The sequence below is a fragment of the Benincasa hispida genome, chromosome 7 (genome assembly GCF_027475165.1).
Source record: "Benincasa hispida cultivar pf3 chromosome 7, pf3_genome.v1.1, whole genome shotgun sequence".
NCBI lineage: Eukaryota > Viridiplantae > Streptophyta > Magnoliopsida > Cucurbitales > Cucurbitaceae > Benincasa > Benincasa hispida.
The window spans coordinates 21855090-21875766 of record NC_143484.1 but is presented as its reverse complement, the minus strand read 5'-3'; the positions used below and the strand labels follow the sequence as shown (position 1 = coordinate 21875766).

Here is a 20677-nt window from a genome sequence, read left to right as displayed (position 1 = left end):
TTATATCTATGACTAAGGTAAGTGCTTATAGCTTAGGGTTAAGTTGAAGTTCATTTTGATTTAGTTGTGAGAGCTCGTATTCAATGGTTTACTATTGTAATTCTCAGAATTCTTGATATATTTTACTATTTATGCTTAGAATTTATTGTAGCTTGATCATTCACAGTTTTTTCTTTGCTTTGCTAGAGATAAATATGTATATTTGTTAAACTCATTAGGGCCCAAATTAGAGCATGCTTGTGAGTAAATTGTAGGTTATTTATGATAATCTGTTTGCTACATTGCATGACTAGTTGTTCAAGAATCAATTTGTTAGTAATATAGGGCTACCCCATTTGCTAAAGAACTTGCCTAGATTATCTAAGCTTAATGTGATGTTAGAATTCTTTGTTTTAACATTAAGATTAATTAGAAAATTGATTAGTTCAATAGGGCGTTAACTTTGATCTTTAGTCAAAGTTTAACGAGCGAATAGTAAAATTGAGCATGCAAACGTTCTTTAGAGTTTCAATTAGAAACCAATCAAATGAATGAATGTTGAAATCCCTAAGCTAGACTTTTAATCCAATCGAGGCATCTCTTTTAAATTACGCATTTACATTCGATTGCAATAAAAAAATAACTCACAAACCCCTTGTTACCACTCGAATTCATCAATTAGCTTAAACATCTCAAGATTCCCTGTGGAGACAATTTATTTCCACTAGCTGCAAGTTCTTGAGAGCAGTTATAAATATTATTTGTTAAGGTTCTAGCAGGCTCGAATAATTATGCACTTCGAAGAAGTCTTATATAGCCAAAGAAGGGAGAGGGAAACTCTTAACGACAGGAGTTGCCCACCATGAAGAGAGTGCCACATGGCATCATAACCAATTCTTGTCCTTCAAGGAGAGGCATGTGGAGGCTTGTGAGCTAGTTCATGGATGCGGTAAGGTGGGAGAGTCAAAGTAGGGTGGTTATCTCTACTTGGGTTGCCAACTATGAACATGGAGAGTTATTTCCAAGGTAATGAGTGGTTGTCCTAAAAACGTGGAAAACATTGGTGGTTATCCTACTGGGATTTATGCCCTAAAGCCCCCTAGTTAATTTGTTATTTAATATAATAGTTGATCATTTTAAATACGTAATAATTAGTTATTCATTAGAGAAAGAATCCAAGGTTATTTTATGAAAACTTGAAGATTATGTAGTGGACATACAAGTGGATCATGTTCAAGTAATAACCTAAAGGATCTATAGTATATGGATAAGGTTGGGTGCCTTATCTCAGTAACACTATGGATATGACCCACTTTGTAAGTGTTATAAATATTATAAATGTTACACACAATGTAATCCAAATCGTTCATGTAGAGAAATACGAGTGGGGGTATCCTATAAAATGAGATTGTATAAAGACCGCGAAATACTTAATTTCTCTTTGTAACACCGTCGACTGAAGAGATTAATATTTCATAGGATAACCATAAAACTCGAATTCGTTCTTTCCTCCCTTTAGAAAGTAGATGAGTTGTTGCCTTAAGTATTGATTATGGGTCTTGAATAAAGGATACCTGCCGTCTGGGTCAAGTGGGACTTGGTTTATGGTAGAACCATAAACAAATTGTTCATTAGAGGGTCGATGATACTTAAAGAGTAAGAAGTAATTATAGGGGTAAAATGGTAATTTTATTCAATTGTAATTACAAAGAACTCATGAAGGATCGTCTTATTTGTAATGGTTAAATCCATGACGCAAAATATTCTATAGTGCGAAAAATGAAGTTGTGGGTCTTTAGTGGAGCAACCCATATTTAATTAATGTTGAATAACGTAATTAAAGAATTTAATTAAAATAATCTTGGATCATTGGAGCTTTTAATCTGTAAGTCCATTAGGTCCCTCTACCAGCTCACGACAAGTAAACAAGGACCAATAGTTTTGGAAGAATTTGAATTGTTCAAATTATTAAAGGGAATAACATTAATTGTATATGATACAATTAATATAATGTAACAATACATTATATATAAAGTTAATTTTGAATAAGATCCAAAATTAAACTTTATAATAAAGGGAGATATAATATATTTGAATATGATTCAAATATTAAAATGGTATGAATTAAATCGATATTAAAACTATAGATTAAAATTTAATATGAATGAGATTTATATTAAAACTATATATTATGAGAGAGATGTGCATTTGAATATGATTTAAATGTACATTTGATTAAATATGATATATTTGTTTAAAATATTAATTAATTATTTATTTTATTTAGTTAAGTTAATTTATTTCATTTTAATTTAAATTAAATAATTGGACAAAACCCATGAAAATTCTTTCATTCTTGCTTTATAATCAACATTATGGCACCGAGATTCAAGTTTCGATGAGTGACTAGAGGTCCAAAGGTCACCCATGCAGTTTGTGTTCAATTAATGTGACATATTAGTCGTCTTAAGCATAGATTGTATATGTATGCTATGTATACCAGAGGTTTTTAATGAAAACATGCTTAACTTGAATAGCAAATAGGTTTATTTATAGTTATGGTTCAACTTCTAGCGTTTTCAGGGTCACTCAATAATGAAAGATAACAAAACCAAAGGAATGGAAATGGATTAGGTTAGATTTGACTAATTTAATCTAAAATCCTAATCAATCCATGAGCTTAAAGTGAATAACTAAGTAAATAGGCTTGCATGATAATAGTTAGTTAGTTTAAGAATTGACATCCCCATTAGTTTTCCAAAAGGAGTCTGTCTAGTTTTTCTTGATAATCGATTAGGCATTATATTCAGTTAACTCATGAACTCAATTAGCATGATAATTGAATGAATTAATCCATAGATAACCCAACAACCTCTTAATTAACGTAGACAATATTGTGTATCACGTTCTCTCTTTTACCATCTATTTTATTTTCTTGCATTTAGGTTTTTTTGTCAACCAAATCCAAACTATTCTTGTTTCACTACTTCCTAAGGCAAATTTAGCTTAAAGAGATTTTCTTTATGGAAGATTGCAAATAATTTTGGAAACAATAAGCTACATGGAAGAATGCATTTATTTTCGAATAAAGGAAGAATGAGGAACTAATTAAAGGATACATCGTCAACTAAGCAACTCGTTACGATAACCAAAGAACAAAACGAAGATATAAGGTGGAACACTGCCCATAAAAACCTTGGAAAAAATAGAAAAGAAGGGAGAGAAAATATCTTTCTCGACCCAAGGTTGAGGCTAACCAGTTGAAAAGCTATTGAGATGTATGCTCTAAAGTCTCATATTATTTGAAATAATGGTTGATTATTTTATATATGCAATTATCCATTTAGGAAGATCCATGATTATTTTATGTAGCTTGAACAATATGTCATAGACATATATGTGAATCATGTTCAAGCAATAACCTAAATGGTTTATAATATATGGATGAGGTTGGATGTCTTATTCTGGTGATACTACGGATACGACCCACATTGTAAATGTTATAAGAGTTGTAAGTGTTATAAACGATTTAATACAAATCGTTTATGTCGAGATATGCGTGTGGGGATATCCTCTAAAAAGAGTTTGTATAAGATCGGACCGCGAAATGATTAATCTCTCTTTATACAACTGTTGATTAAAGAGATTAATATTTCATAAGACGACCATATGTAACTCGACCTCATTCCTTAGAGAGTTATGAACTCCTGTCCATGAGGACAGTCTTGTGATTTATATGGGTGAGAGTGGTTTGAGTCACTGACTCAATAAGCCTACCATTTTAGGAATTTGTCTGAGTAGGAACTTGGGAACATAGCTACACAAGATAGAATTCACTCCTTCCCGTCTTTATGATAAGTAGATAAATTGTTCCCTTAAGTGTTAACTCTGGTCTTAAACAATAGGGTCTCTCCCTCTCATTGGCTCAAGAAGAATTTGTTTATGGTAGGACCATAAATAGGTTGTTCATTAGAGAATCAGTGGAACTTAAAGAGTAAGAGGTAGTTACCAAGGTAAACGGTAAATTGAATGTTAATTAATTTAATAAAGAGTTTAATTAACTAATCTCATATCATTCGAACTTCTAATTTGTAGGTCCATTAGGTCCCCTACTAGCTCATTAAAGATAAAATAATAAATAATTAGTTTTGAAAGAATTTGAATTGTTCAAATTATAAGGGAATTTAAGTTAAATCGTATAAGATACAATTAATATTATGTATATAGATGTATTATATTATAAAGTTAACTTTAAATGAGATTCAAAATTAAATTATATAATATATGAGAGAATAATGTATTTGAATAAGATTCAAATATTAAATAATATGAATGAGATTCATATTAAAACTATAGCATATGAGAGGAAAATGTATTTGAATATGACTCAAATATAACATTAATTAAATATATGATAATTAATTAATTAATATTAGTTAATTATACTAATTAATATTTATTTGATTTAATTTAATTAAAAATGAACTCTCCTACAATCACAGAGATGTTAAAGTGAGTTAATGGGAGGAGAGTTATCTCCCTTGTCACTGCAAAATGCAAAATGGTTTTGCATTGGAAAAGATAGAAGGAGGTCCATAAATACAAAATGGTGAGTTAACTTGAGTTAAGTTATACCTTTGTACATGAAAGATGCTTAACTACGATAAGAGCTAATATGATCCAAACAAAACATAGATTATTGATCTTCTAAATGTTTAAAATAACTTACGAGATCACATCAATATTTTTGGTCCTTCGATACTTATGAGACCACCTTCAATGAATCTGATATATATATAGCATATCCATCCTTGTTTAAATATTGATGAGAGAAAAGAAGAAGGACTTATTGATTTACATATATTCGATTTAGATTTGCCTAATGTAAACAAATACTATCATCTAAATTTTGCAAGATCATGATTTTAAAATTGACTACCATGAATGTTTTTGTCAAAATGAGTAGCCCACAACATAAATATTATCTTTGGATATCTTGCTGTAATATTGCACTGCTGTGTGAATATTCCTAAAAAATGAGTGAAATAATGAATCTAAATTATTAAGGCCCCGTTTGATAACCATTTGATCTTTTTTTTTTTGAAAATTAAGCCTATTTTAGCCACATTTCTTATAATGATTTGCATATTTCTTAAGTACAATGGTTAAATTCTTGGCCAAATTCCAAAAACAAAAACAACTATTTTTAGTTCTCAAAACTTGCCTTGGTTTTTTAAACCATTGGTGAAAAGTAGATAACAACGGAAAAAATTTGGAGGTGGAAGTAGTGTTCATAGGTTTAATTTTCGAAAACAAAAATAAAAAATGAAATGTTGTCAAAAAGGGCCTAAATGATTACCAATGTAAAAGTATTTTTAAATTATATAACCTTAATTATATTCATTTTAAAAAGATTAAAATAGAGAAAACTTACTACCGAGGGAAGGGGGTTCATCTAAATCATGGTTTCATGCAAGAGTAATTATATTTATTTTTAGGTCAACTAATGGTAGTTAATGTTGGGTGAAATTTTAATTTTCAAAAATAAGAGGGAACCAACCTTTTGTTGGAGAATCCCACATTGAAAATTTTTTATTTGGAAGCGTCCTTTTTGTACTCCAACCTTAGGCTTTGTGTTTGGGCCTCAGGGGTACCCATGTTTTGGAGAGAGTGAGAAGATAGACCAATATAGGTTTGGTGGACGTCCATTAGGGCATGGTGCGACACGTGTGTGTGTGATTAGTATTATTATTATTTAATAAAAATATTTTTATTTTATTTCTTTTTTTATTATTATAATGATTTAAAACCGAAAAAAAATTAGTCCTCCATGCGCGTCTTCCGCCCTCAAACGTCCTCCATGCGACAGTTCCACGCTGAAGGCCTACAAAAGGCGTGGCCTTCAGCAGTTCAGAACACAATTTTTCACTTCCTTTCGAAAGTTCTCCTCTCCTACTCTTCCACTTTTCGTTTTCCGAGTAGTGAGTCAAAAAGGGTGTGTGTTCCGGTCGGTAATGGTACATTTCCGATCGGGTATTTTTTTTAGGTTGTTTTATCCTTGGGACAACGTGGCAGTATTCCTGACCTGCTTGCACACTTGGGCAGAGCTGTGAAACGTCTTAACGAGAGCGAGACCCGTGACTCAACCTATAACGAGCTTCTGTTTTACAGGTTTTATTCTTTGCTCAACCACCGTGATCTGACCGTTTGCTGCTATCTTGTTCGTCATCTGAGAGTCTTGCCATTTCCAACAATTCTAAGACATCGCCACCACATCACTAATGGCCCTCCTAGCAATAACAACATTATGACATATGACCTCAACCATCCATTCGGATTCGAAGGAGTAAACTTCAAATGGTGGAAGCAATAGATGTTCTTTCTCATTGTCAAGAAAGTTGCCGACACTCGTACCAGATATAAGCCGATCGTCCCTCTAGAAGAACCAACTGAACAACAGATAAAAGAAGTTGCTGACTTGGAGGAGAAAGATATTTTTTGTAAGAACTTTATTTTAAATGGTTTGACTGATGATCTGTATGACTACTATAATATAATGAAGACAGCGGAGGAGGTTTGGGATACCTTGCAAAAGTACCGAGGAGGTCGGGTCGAAGAAATATGCTATTAGCCGTTATCTCAAGTTGCAGATGACGAATGAAAAATCCATTGAGGCCAAATCCCATGAACTCCAGAAAATAGCCTACGAGATAATTACTAAATCTATGCCTCTAGACGAACAATTCCAAGTTACTGTTATTATTGATAAATTGTCCCCTTTATGGAAGTACTTTAAGAACACTTTGAGGCATAAGACCAAGGAGTTCTCCTTGGAGAGTCTTATCACCCGGCTAAGGATTGAAGAGGAAACCTGGAAGCAAGACCAGAGGGAAGAGGTGAACACCATACCTAGGAAACTCGTCTCTACCGTGGTAAAACCTGACCAAAAATCAATGGGGACAAAGAGGAAAGGTCAGAACCATGGCTCTAGCAACCAAAACCAATAGAAAAAAACAGAAGCACCCTTCAGGAGAAATGGTACAGTTCCTCTACTTTAATTATAATAAACCTGGACACATGGCTAGAAACTGTAGGAACAGGTGTCGTCTTGCTGGTCAAGCGAACCTAACAGAAGAACAGTTAGTCGCCATGATCACAGAAGTAAATGTGATCGGTATTTGTGAAAGGTGGTGGATAGAGACTGACGCTACGCGCCATATCTGTCACAACCTTAGTCTCTTTAAAATGTATACTAAAACTAAGGATAAGAATATTCTGTTAGAGGATCACCACTCCACGAAAGTTGTTGGAACCGGCGAGGTGGAACTAAAGTTTACCTTTAGGAAGACTCTTACGTTGAAGGACGTCTTACACACTCCGGAGATAAGAAAGAATTTGGTCTCGGGCTATCTCCTCAACAAGGTCAGGTTTACTCAAAATATAGGAGTAGACCTATATACCCTTACCAAAAATAATTTATTCGTAGGAAAAGGTTATGCAACTGAGGGAATGTTGAAATTAAATTTAGACCTTAATAAAATGAAATATTCTATACATATGTTGTGTTCTATGCATGTTTGGCATGTTAGACCCTGTCATGTGAATAAGAATTTAATTAGTAACATGATTAGGCTGGAAATGATACGTAAATTATCCACGAATGAATTTGATAAATGCGAGTATTGTAATAAGGCTAAAATTACTAAAATTCTGCATAAATCTATACTTAGGATTTCTAAGTCTCTAGATTTAATTCATTCTGATTTGTGTGAATTTGATGGCATCTTTACTAGGAACAGTAAAAGATACTTCATTACTTTTATTGACGTCTGCTCTGATTATACTTTTGTATATTTGCTGAAAAACAAAAATGATGTTTTTTATGCCTTCAAACTTTTTATTTATGAAGTAAAGAATCAGTTTAATAGAAAGATTAAAAAACGTCGTAGTGATAGAGGAACTGAGTACGACTCGGACAATTTTAATGAGTTCTTTAACTCGCATGGAATAATACACGAAAAGACTGCACCTTATTCTCCTGAAATGAACGAAAAAGCCGAAAAGAAAAATAGAACTTTAGCTGAGCTAGTAGTTGCTATTTTACTTAGTTTAGGAGCCACGTCTTTTTGGTGGGGTGAAATCATCCTTATCGTGTGTAATGTCCTAAATAGAATCCCAAAGTTTAAAAACAAAACTTCATCTTACGAAATTATCAAGAATAAGAAACGAAACTTGTCTTACTTTAGAACATGGGGTAGTCTAGCCTTTGTAAGAATTCCAGACCCAAAAAGGAGAAAGCTAGCTAGTAGAGCTTACGAATGCGTCTTTATAGGTTATGCCTTATATAGTAAATCCTATAGGTTTTATGATCTAGTGAACCAAGTGATCATTGAGTCAAATGATGTCGATTTCTTAGAAGATAGATTTTCTTTTAAATCAAGGAATAGTGGGGGCTCGGGGTCAAGTGGTCTAACCCTAGTTAGAAAACCTAACCCTAGAGAGGAAATCGACCTAGAACCTAGAAGAAGCAAAAGAGCTAAAACCGCCAAAGATTTCGGACATGACTTCCTGACCTATAATGTAGAAGAAGATCCTAAAGATCTGAAAGCTATCCTATCCTTAGTAAATGCCAACCTATAGAAATAAGCTATAAATGATGAGATGGATTCACTTGAGTCAAATAGGACTTGACACTTAATAGATCTATCACCAGGTTGGAAGGCAATAGGGTGCAAATGGATCTTAAGGAGGAAACTTAGACCTGATGGAACTGTTGACAAATTTAAAGCTAAGTTAGTAGCAAAGGGCTTTAGACAAAGAGAAAACATAGATTTCTTTGATACCTTCTCCCCTGTCACTAGAATTACTTCAATCTATGTCCTATTTTCTCCCGTTGCCCTTTATAATCTCGTAGTACATCAGATGGATTTAAAGACCGCTTTTCAACCAATTGGAGAAAGGGTTTCGACTTATTAGAGTAGTTTTGAGAAGATGATAAGAGTTATAAAAGAAGTTTTTGAGAGAGAAATGAAAATTTGGGAGGAAAATGAGCCCGAGCCATCATATGTAACTCTTTTCAGTAACGTGGGCGAGATTTTTTTTTAATTTAGTGCCCATTTTTTTATTTTTAAACCCTAATTCCTTTTTTTTTTTTCAATAGTGTGACTAAGCTTCATGCTATAACTAAATGTTTTAGAAAGTAATATTTGTTGTAGTGCCAGGTCATAAAAAAGGTTGAGTTAGATATTTCTAGCATGACTCATGCTTCGAGGATGATGTCGAAAGGTTAAATTTAATATAACTATACCTCTGGTAGCAAAGTAGGTACATCATACAAATAAGACATGATAGTTATATAGGGAGAAGTATGTCTTTTCTAATACTCAAACTGTCTACTTGTTACACATACATTCTTTTTTTACTTTTGCATGTGTCGTGTTACACTACATCGGTGTATAGATCTTATCATCTTATAGATCACATTCTTCCAGTAATTACAAATTTATGATTGTTGTCCTGTGAAGGTCTGATACACTTTTTCTCTATCTAAATTTTGGTCTCAACATATATAATTTTTGTAGGTTTTTAGACACATAATTAGTTTTTAAAGTTCCTATGCAGTTGTTGGAGTTTCTACAAATGGGCTACCAAAAATAAACTTGTATTAGTTTTTATTTTTATAGATCATAGCTTAAAAAATATCAATTTGCACCTCTAAATTTTGGAGGTTATATCAATTTAAGGCTTAAACTAATAATTCTATCAATTTAAACTCTAAACTTTTGTAAGTATATCAATTTATAGCTTCAATTACAATTTGTTTGGATAAACACTTTGCACGGCATACTAATAATTTTATCAATTAAACCACTAAACTTCATAAACAAATCAATTTAGACTCTTAATTATAATTTCTTTTGAAAATTATTTTTGTCAATCCAATATTTAGAGAAGTTTATGTGAGCAATTTTCTACAAATAATCTTAATAATGTGTCTAAATTTCCCTAGATTATCTGAATAATGTATGTCTAAAATTAAATTCACTTGTGAAATTTTAGGAATTTGATAGAACTATAAATTTCACGTGATATTTTGAAACAAAATTTGAAAGATGAATTGATACATTAATACAAAAGTTTAGAGTTTTAAATGGATACAATGATATAAATTCATACACTCTCCACTTTATTAATACCCATTATGGCATATAATCTCATAATCCATTCTCATTCCAATATTGTATTTGATATTTCTTTTTGGGCTCTTTGAATTATTATATAACAATTATTTCAAGGGCAAAAAAAGGAAAAAGAAAAAAGAAAAATGAAAATGAGAAGAACCAAAAGGTAGTAGATATGTCTAATGTGTATTGAATAAATTCTTTTTGATAATATAATTGTATGATTTATTCACATAAAATTTTTGTAACTTTAAGTATGATGATATTACTCCTAATCAAAAGTTTCCCATTTTGTTGTCACTACAACTGATTCAGAATTCCTTAAAGCTTCCTTCACTATTCTCAAACATTGTTGCTTTGGCTGCAAAGTTTGCTTTCCCTTTGTAGTGGAAATAAAATCTTCATTTGAGTTTGCATTTCCATTATTGGTAGTGAGAGTGATACAATATTGTAGCTTGATCATGTCAAGAGTTTCAATTTGCTTTTGAACTTCTCTCACCTTTTCCAAATAAAAATGATTTAGTTTGGAAATTAATTATAAAATTGTATGAGATTTGTGTGTTATTGTGTTTTGTTTCTAGGAACCTTTCGAAAAAAAGAAAAAAAACTCATAGACATTAATAGACTTCAATTAGAAGATAAGACGATTAAAATTTTGTTATTTTGTATAAATTGTTTTTCTTATTTTTCTATCTTTGAAAGTCCCCTTAAATATTGCTACCAAATGATTTTTTTTTAAAAAAAAATTATTGTAATTAAAGTGTAGAGTGCATATCAAAGCTCAGATCTCGAGGTCGATACTACAAGGAATATGCCAGTTAAGTTATGCTCTTGTTGGTCAAATGATTTTTTTTAAATAAAGAAAGAAAAACAATAATGAATGACTAAATACATTTTTAAAACCCATTTGAAATAATCGATTTGAAAAAAAAAAAATACTTGAAATAGAAGGTTCAATAATAAATTAGTCTATAACTTTAAAATTCACGTCTATCAAAAACTTTCAATATAGTATCTAATAAATCTTTCAAATTTTTGTTTTAAGACTAGATCTCTTAATTTTTAATTTTATATTTAATAAGAATTTAACATTTCTTATATTTTTAAAAATAATTCATGATTCAATAGACACAATACCCAAAGTTTGGGATATATTACAAATAAAACTCAAATTTAAATCAAATAGACTTATTAAAATTTTAAAATTTTGTATATATTAGGACCATTAGACAAAAGGTTGAAGATTCATAAACTCTATTAAACATTTTTAAAATCTAGAGATCTATTACAAAAGAAGAAGAAGAGAAGACGTATTAGACGATAAAAATTTGAAGATTCACGAACTCTATTAAACATTTTTAAAATTCAAGAATCTACTAAAAAAATAAAAGTTTATATGTGTGTAAATGTTAGTTATCCAAATATTTATATAGATTTTTGTGGTTGAAAAGTTGCCACAAATTTTTTAAAACACAAGTATTTTGAAAAGTAAAAAACTAATTTTTAGTACAGTTTTTAAAATCAGAAATAATAAATAAATAAATAAATAAAATAAAATAAAATCATCATGAAAAGGGCCTACAAATTGTGAAAAGAACTTGAAAGATTGAGTAGAAGGGTTTGATTACCTGTTCTCTTCTTTGTAGTCTCAAATCTCCCACAACTTCAATTTCATCTAATTGAATCAATTTTCTCATAAGCAATTCAGTCAAATCATCCACTTCCTTTTCTGATACTCTCCCTTCTTTACAAGCTTTCACATGAAAAGATCCAACCTATCAAAAATAATTGAAAAAACTCGTTTTGAAACTGAAAAATCGATCCCTATAGTTTGGAGAAAATTAGAATTTAGTCCCTATAATTTATAAGTAAAATTTAGTCATATGGTTTGATAAACTCCTCTTAAATAATCCTTACAGTATGGACTATTTACGAAGATTTCATCAAAGGGTAATTGCTTTGGATAATACTTTCAAAGATAATAATTAATTGTACAACAACATTTCTGAAGAAATCCAAGTATAAAAAAAGTCTATCAGGTGATAGACTCCATTGTTAGACTTCTACCAGTGATATGATCTATCACTAATGACCTCCACCAGCGATATGGTCTATCACTGATAGATTTCGAAAACAAAATTTAAATTTTTCTATGTTTGCAATTTTTTTTGCATTGTGCTATATCTGCAAATATATTGGGTTTGATTGCTATATTTACAACTGTTCTTTTTATCAAACCATAAGACTAAATTTTTACTATTAAAATCATAGGAACGAAATTCTAACCTTTTTATTTCAAACTATGAGGACCAAATCTATAATAACCCTTCAAACTTGATATATACATATACATTATACATACCTCTTGGGAGAGATGATTCACTTCCAAGTTTATTTCTTTTAGCAACTTTGAGGACTTTTCAAACTTTTTATTACTAAGCATTTCAAGGCATCTTCTTTCCTTGCTTAAAATGTCTTCAATCAACACAATTTTTGAGCCATTTTTTACTCTTGCAACATCTAGATAAGCTTTTGAATTCCTTTCTTTGTTTTTGTATATTAACTTTTGCTCTTCTGGGTGCAACCCAGTTGGTTCTGCCAACAACTTTTTTAATTCACCTACAAAAATGTTGCATTTATTTAACAACACTGCAAAAATAATAATAATAATAATAATTCACCTGCAAAAATTTAAATTTTGCTATGTTTGTAATTTTTTTTTTGCATTGTGCTATATCTGCAAATATATTGAATCTGATTGTTATATTTACAACTGCTCTTTTTATCAAACCATAGGACTAAATTCTCACTACTAAAATCAATTCCTTATATTATAACTCAACAATATACATTTTAAAATAATATGAAATTATCCCATTTCAAATTAAATTGACGGAATGATTATGCTCCTAAATTTTTAGGCTCAAAAAAACCACCTCTTAACTTACAAAATTTACAATATTATCCACCATTTTTTTATAAACATTTCAAAACTACATTTAGAATAGAATTCACTATAAGACGTTGAAAAAAAGTTGAGATGACCTAGATGATATTGTAGTGATCTTAAAACATAAATTTGGAGTATCGCCACACCTATTCCAAGTCACAATTTTTATTCAATCTTCTAATAAAATTCTACTCAAAGGATAATGTTTGAAACATTTATGAAAGATCAAGATAATATTGCAATTTAGCCTGAATTTTACCCAAAAGGGGATTTATTTATCTAACTATTTTTAAAATGAGCCAAAGGTAAGTTTCAACCAACTTTATCTAATCCAGAATGTCTCATACAGACATTCCAAAATAGAAATGTTATACAAATGTTTTACTAAAAAACTTCGCATACAATCATAGATGCAAGAATTTCTTAACATGGCAAAATATATGTTCAATATATGAAATCATACACAAAGAATTTACATTTATCACTGAAATTAAACAAATAACTAATGAAGAACTCAGAATCATATTCACAACAAAATGAACAAATTCAATAGATGAAAAGAAAAAAGTGTTACCAAAGCTTGCATGGGAATTGATTTGAATATGATGGTAAGAAGAGCCAAATTTGACCTTAACTTTGATAGTGGGAAAAGAAGGATTATTTGAATTCAAATCCCTCATTTGAACCAACATTCCTCCAGGCCTAATTTCCAATTCTGAAACTCTATGGCTTTGATTTTCAATTGAAACCATATTGATCATATAACCTATTGATTTTTGCTGCTTTGATCAATATTTCTCTCTGTTTTCACACTATTTTATTAAGAAACAAAGAGGAAACCCATAGGAAGAAGAAAGAATCTTTGGGTTTGCCAAAAGTTCAATCATGGAATCACAAAAAGGAACTCTGTTTTTGATTCATTGCTTTACAACAAAGAACTATGAGAAAGTTTTGAGATAGAGAATATGGGAATGTGAAGACAAAAGGGAAAGTGAGAGAGTAATGGCTACAGAACAATTTTTAGTTTGAGTGAGGGAAGGAAGAATCCAATTTTAATAAAAAGGGAATGAGAAAAAAAAAAAAAAGAGACATAAATTGAGTTAAATAAGAGATTTGAATTAAAGGTATAGAGATTTTTAAAATAGAAAAATAAGAAAAATTATTTATACAAATAGCAAAATTTAGTTATAGTTGTGATAATGTCTATCACATATAGACGTTGTCTATCAATGATAGAAATTGATAGATATTGAAAGAAACCTATCAATGTTTATCAGTAATAGAAACTAATAGATAGAAGTCTATCAGTGTCTATCGGTGATAGAAACTAATACAAGTCTATCATTGATATTATTAGTGATAGAAATTGGGTATCATTGATATAAGTCTATTATTGTCTATCAATATTTTTATTTATTTATTTATTTTGCTATTTCTATAAATAGTTTGGTATTTTTTCTATATGTGAGTTTCTCTAAATATATTTTTAAGGATTTTTTTTGTTTGCATTAGGTAAAGAGGGGGAAAGTGGAGCAGAATTATTAAATCCACCAGAAATTTCAATTAATTTGACAAAAAGAGGGAGAAAAAAAGCAATAATCAGAAGTTGAAAATTGGAATGAGAACATGAAGCCAGCTCTCCAGCTAAGAAAAATCTTCATACAGTTGGCATCTGTCTCATTTTCAAAGAGTCATCTTTCAGGGGTATTATTGTCAATTTTACAATTATTTCTAACTATTTATTTGGTTAAGAAAACATTTGTGGTCCCCAAACTTTCGTAAAGTAATAATTTAATCTCTAAACTTTAACTAGAAAGTATCTAATCTCTACACTTTATAATTTGTAATGATTTAGCTCCTATCATGAAACCTATTAGTACGATTATTAATGAAATTTGTTACAAGTGTAGATTGATAAAATGATCAAGAATTAAATTTATTATAAATTATAAAGATAAAATTGAATGTAATAAAACTTGACACTTAGTTTTGATGAAAGTATAAGAACTAAATCGTTACTTAATTATGAGGGAAATTGCAAATATAACAATCAGATTCTAAGTATTAGCGCAGATATAACATAATGTAGAAAAATGACAAATATGGTAAAATTTAGATAGCCTATTGATGGATCACATTGCTTTACTGGTAAGAGTCTATTAAAGAAGAAGTCTAACAGGACAGACTTTTAGTTATTATTCTAAAAATGCAACCCATTGTAATTACCCTAATTATTAAAATTCAAAGACTAAATTGTTATGTATTTGAAAGTACTAAGATTAAATCATTACTATCTAAAATTTAGAGACGAAATTGTTAATTTTATGAAAGTTTAGGGATAAAAAATTGTTGTTTTACCTATTAATTTTTAGTTCTATATTTTCTATTTTTTAAAAGCTTCGACAATGAGAAGAGGTTGAAGATTTAACCAAGTGTCATTGTATGAAGAATTGAAGATCATTTCCCATTTTGAATCCTTCTAGATTTAAATAGAAGCTAAAATACCATTGCAATCTCCATTCCAAAGGCCAAAAACTTTCTTTATTTTATGTTCCTTACATTCTTTGTAAGATTAAGCAATAAGGTCCATTCTATTTTACCCTTTTATATTATGGGGTTCTACTTGAAATGTCTCTAACAACCATTTTATTTTACTTATATGGATTGTTATATTAGTGATTTAGTCCATGTAAATTACAATGTCCAATGAGAATTAGAAAGAAGAATTTGTCAATATTTCTTTTCTACCATAGTTTCTGTAATGCCTTGAGAGCACTTTAGAAAGAATTTCAAAGTAGAACTGAGAGGGAAAAATACAAAGTTGAAATATTTACAAGAGATCTCTATTATATTTTTCTTTGGTTATAGTTGAATCCATGGAATTAAAAAAGATTAAGAGGGTATGTGGCTCATGGGTTTGGAATTAGGGGGTTTGGCATTTGAAGCCAAACCATGTTTGGGCTATTGGAATAAAATTCTCACGATTAAGAAACCGAACTCATGGGTTTGGAATATATATTTTTCTAATGAATGTCATAGGTTTGAGAAATCTCCTATCTCTTATCATTTGTTGTCGATGACCGTTGGCAACTGTCAGCTGACTTTGGTGAACGATCAACTGTCTTCATCATTGGTAAACGACTAAGAAATAGGCAAAGAAAATTAGATTACCTAAACCCATGTTTGCGCCTCAAAACACAGGCATTTATGATTCCCAGACTTTTGAATCCCTCAAATAAGCCCCCAAGCATTTGATTCATAGGTTTTTTATTCTGCCCCAAATACTCCCTAGATGTCTGGCTCACATTTGAGTAATCTAGTCATCTTCTATATATAGAGTTTAAAACTTTATCCTTCCTCTATAGTGAGAGTACTTTTAGAATGTGAAGTTTAGAATTCATGATCCTTGTAGAATGTGAAGTTTAAAATACAAAGGGTCTCCTCAATCGCATCACGATACTTCTCTTGGTCCTCTGTCTTTGCCAGATGTGTCGACACTCATGTGTCACCACTGCACTGTCTACACAAGTGGGGTCACAATCTACTATCTCAAAGTTAGATTGTGACATCCTCCCCCACTTAAACTGTCATCCTCCTCGATGACAAACTTAGGGTACAATCCACTTTCAACCTCGTTGGGTAACAACACTCTTTTTTGGTCTCATGAATGGGCTATGAATGGTTTTGTCAGTCAACATCTCCCCAAATTCTATGCCGTGATTGAAGATAGGGTGATTACTGTACAAGATGCTTGAGATGAGCGCAATGCTGTGTGGAACCCCAAATTCCGTAAACCCCTATTGTCTCACAAACAAAATATCTAGACTCAGATTACAAATGAATAGCCTCATCTCGACCCGAATGTTGGGAAGGAACAGGTTAAATGAATGCTCTCGGCTAATGGTATCTTTAGTGTCAAATCCATGGAAATCTTAATCTAGGATGCGTCTCCTATTTCTATATCGTTGGATGTTCAATCTCTTTAGTTTGCCTTTCTAGCTAAAAAATACATCTTCTTCTTTGTCTGGACTCTTCTACACAGGCATAAATACGAGTGACAATTGCCAAGTGCGCTCACATAACATGATGCTCAAGTCGAATTGGTGTGTATTGTGCAGGAATGCTGAGGAATCCGCTTAACATGTTTTCTTGCAATGCTCCTACTCCAACTACTTCTAGAATAGGCTTAATTCTGCTGCTAAACACTATCTACCTACCTCTTTGGATGATATGCTATATGTTCTTACACATATTAAACCCAACAGCAAGAAGAAAGTCACATGGAGCAATTTGATTGGTGCCTGCTTTTGGTGTCTATGGTTGGAGAGAAATAGAAGGACCTTCAAAGATGTGGGCAAACCTCCAAGTCACCTTTGGGAAGATGTGCTCAACCCTACCTTTAGACTACTAAATCTAATCTCTTTTGTAACTATGATGTTGTTTGTATAACTCTTAATTTGATGGCTTTTCTCTAGCCTCCTTCCTTTTTTTTTTTTTTTGTTTGTTGGTGCTTTGACTCTATTTATTGTCTTTGTACATTTCTCTTATTGATGGATTTCTTTTTTATCAGGACATGATGAGGGCGTTAAGAATGTATCAACCTGGTTGAGATATTCGAGTGCATCTGTTGATCCCTCGACATTAGATCTTTTTCAAAAAAAAAAAAAGAAAAGAAAAAGAATTGATGATATTTGTATCTCACCCCAACTGTTGGCATGTAGAATTTAGGTCATTACTTTAGGATAATGGTGTAAGAATAAAGATAAACTTTGAGACTTACCCAATTTTAATGGGTTACGTTGTTATGTTTGGGATCATCAATCATTGATTGATTTCCATCTTTCGATGATGTTCGTCCTTCTTTAACATCTTATTCAAACGTTTTAGCATCTGGTATAACCTTGATGTGATGTGAGAGCAAATTTACTCTTGTCATCCTCTTAATTTCCCTTTGGAGGACTAGTTAGAATGGCTAATTGTTATATGACTATTAGAACCTTCCCGATAGCACTTTAAATATGCTATTTAATGTCCTCAATTCAAGTTAGTTTGTTACTCTTATGTGCTTTACTATCTATTTTGTAAGAATTGAATAATTCAATATGTTACAAGCGCTTTGGAAGAATAATTAAGGATCAAATTGGGGTTGACAAGATCGAAATAAAGTAATCAAGTCAAGAAATAAGAAGTTCAAGCCAATAGACTCAAGAGGAAACGTCTCAACCCTAAAAATGGGAACAAGATGTTGCTCCAGGAGTTCATAAGCCAAAGAAGTCGAGGCTAGAATATCTAGAAGTTGTCTATGATCCAGTTTGTAATTGTTACACGTGATTAGAATCAAATCGTTAATGTGGAGACATGTGATTGAAGGTATCTTGTACAATAAGTTTGTATAAGATAAGACTACAAAGTATTTAATCTCTCTTAATACCTTAATTAATGGAGAAGATTAATATTTCACAAAATGATTAAATGTGACTCGATCTTAATCCTGAATAAGTTATGAGCTCATGTATATGAAGGCTTGTCATTTGATTTGCATGACTAAGAATGACTATGTAGTTAATTCAATAAGCCTAGCATAGGGACTTGACCACATAGAGAGCAAGAAAGATAATTTCACAAAATAGAATTAACTTCTTCCCATACAAGGTAAGGAGATGAGTAGTTTATGTATGTTATGATTTCGGGACTTGAATAGTGGCGCAAGTTAATTCAATAAGCCTACCATAAGTACTTTTTTTTAATCAATAATTGTAAATCCTTTGTAAAAGAAATCACAAAAATAAAACCTAAATCAAAAGAGCATTAAATTGTCAAGTGGCGCAAGTTATTTTCTCATCAAACTAGTTCAACTTTGTCTCCTTTCTTACAAAATGTATGCAAGATTTTAGAACCAAGTCCAAGAGTCAAAAGCGGGCATCAATATAGAAGAATGATAAATCATATTCTCTTAAAACTCATCCGACTGCTACACAAAATCATCTATATTTGGTCTTTTATAATTCTAAAGCCTAGAAATTAAATCTAATATCTCCCGAGAGATATCTCCAACCAACATCCGATCTCTTTCTATATAAGAAAGCAAACCTATCAAAAGAAGATAAGTCAAATTTAGCTTTAGATTTAACTCTTATAATACTGTCAATAAACAAAAACTAATATTATAAAATATTGGATTTGCTGAATTCTAATGTGCCCCAAAATCCAATTAATGAAAAAGAAGTGAAAGATATATTATCATAATTCTTTCTGCAGGTTTTAAGGAAGTTGGTGAGGCAAAAAAAGTTTCAGGTTTTAAGGAACTGAACATTTGAATTGTTCCATGCCGAAACACCTATAGAATCTGGTAAAATTTCTCATTACAAGTGATCAAGATAAACCAAATTTGAATAGAATACAAATCTCTGTAACACAGGGATTATGCGTTATTTAATCTTTAGGACTCAACGTCACATGAACAGAATCGATGTTTAGGGCATTGCAAGGCGATAATTCGAAGAAACCCAGAGCAAGTTAAAGCTGAAAGGGATCAATGGTCACAATGCAGGAGATGTTAAATCAGTTGAGGGAAAAGATGGAAGAGTCGCAGGTTTCTCAAGAGGTCTGAAAAGATCAAGCCCTAAAATTGGAATCTCGAATCCAATCTCTGCAATTCCCTTAAAGAACATTTCTTCTGAAACTACACAAACGACCATAAACCAAAAAACGGGTAATTATTAACCGGTGAAAGAGAAAGATGAGAGTAAAATCAAGGGAGTTACCTTATCCCAAAAACCGACTGAAAACTAGTAGGAAGCGGGCGAGAGTTTGAGGGAGAAAAGAAAATTTGGACCATGCCTATTTTGCCCATCTTGGCCTTAAAGGCCGAGGCCATGGCCAAATGGGCTGTCGCGACCATTTCACCTACCTCGCCTTGGAAGGTCAAGACCAAGGCAATTGGGATCTTATGACCATTTTGTCTTCCTCAACCTTGGAAGTCGAGGCCAAGTTGAGGCTGAGGTCAATAATTCCTCACAAGTATCCAATCTAAATCGGCCCTCCATTCTAGAACATCCATAATGACTCATATCTATCCCTTTAAGTGTTCGATATTTAAATAGGTAAAGGAAGTAGATTCCAAATCCTAAAGGGATATGGAAGACTCCTGAAATCTATTATAAATAGAGGATGACAGTCGTACTTTGCCTAAAAACTATTTGTCTTGACCTTTGTGCAAATACTAAATTAAGCATTGGAGTGTCTGTGGTAAATATCATACCCATGTGTTAATTTTTAATTGTTTCAAGTAACCTCTTCTGAAAATTATAAATTTATTATTGACAGCATGTAGATGATTTCGCTTGTCGAATTTTTCCATCAACAAACTCCATTGCAATAATTAATCTCTAAACTTAATATTCAAAATTTGATTTCAAAATACACAAAAACACGAGAAAAAGCTCTATTCTAGTGTCTATCGTTGTTAGATGGCTATCACTGTCTATCATTGTTAGACAATAACATTTGTTATATTTAAAATTATTTTCAATAATTTTATCATTTAAAACAATTACCCTATATAATT

The 20677-nt window shown here is 31.4% G+C and overlaps 1 protein-coding gene and 1 long non-coding RNA gene across 2 annotated transcripts; both read right to left on the bottom strand.

Annotated features, from left to right (window-relative positions):
- Positions 1-10327: 10327 nt before the first annotated feature.
- Positions 10328-13962, bottom strand: LOC120081151 (BAG family molecular chaperone regulator 1-like). The gene is made up of 4 exons (XM_039035833.2): positions 13685-13962; positions 12523-12779; positions 11789-11935; positions 10328-10659 (listed from the first exon to the last, which is right to left on the bottom strand). Exons 1-4 carry the CDS (start codon positions 13869-13871, stop codon positions 10432-10434), a joined length of 819 nt encoding a protein of 272 aa, XP_038891761.1. The 5' UTR covers positions 13872-13962; the 3' UTR covers positions 10328-10431.
- A 5443-nt stretch (positions 13963-19405) lies between these two features.
- LOC120082009 (uncharacterized) lies at positions 19406-20178 on the bottom strand. The gene is made up of 2 exons (XR_005483014.2): positions 19875-20178; positions 19406-19792 (listed from the first exon to the last, which is right to left on the bottom strand). It is a non-coding gene; the product is annotated as an uncharacterized LOC120082009 (long non-coding RNA).
- Positions 20179-20677: the final 499 nt, after the last annotated feature.

Excerpts from the sequence above, each read along its gene's own strand:
- LOC120081151 (XM_039035833.2), bottom strand. The coding sequence starts at position 13,871 with ATGATCAATATGGTTTCAATTGAAAATCAAAGCCATAGAGTTTCAGAA. Across the intron at positions 11,936-12,522 it reads TGAATCATCTCTCCCAAGAG|GTTGGATCTTTTCATGTGAA; the intron begins GTATGTATAATG and ends TATTTTTGATAG. Across the intron at positions 10,660-11,788 it reads GACTACAAAGAAGAGAACAG|GTGAGAGAAGTTCAAAAGCA; the intron begins GTAATCAAACCC and ends TATTTGGAAAAG.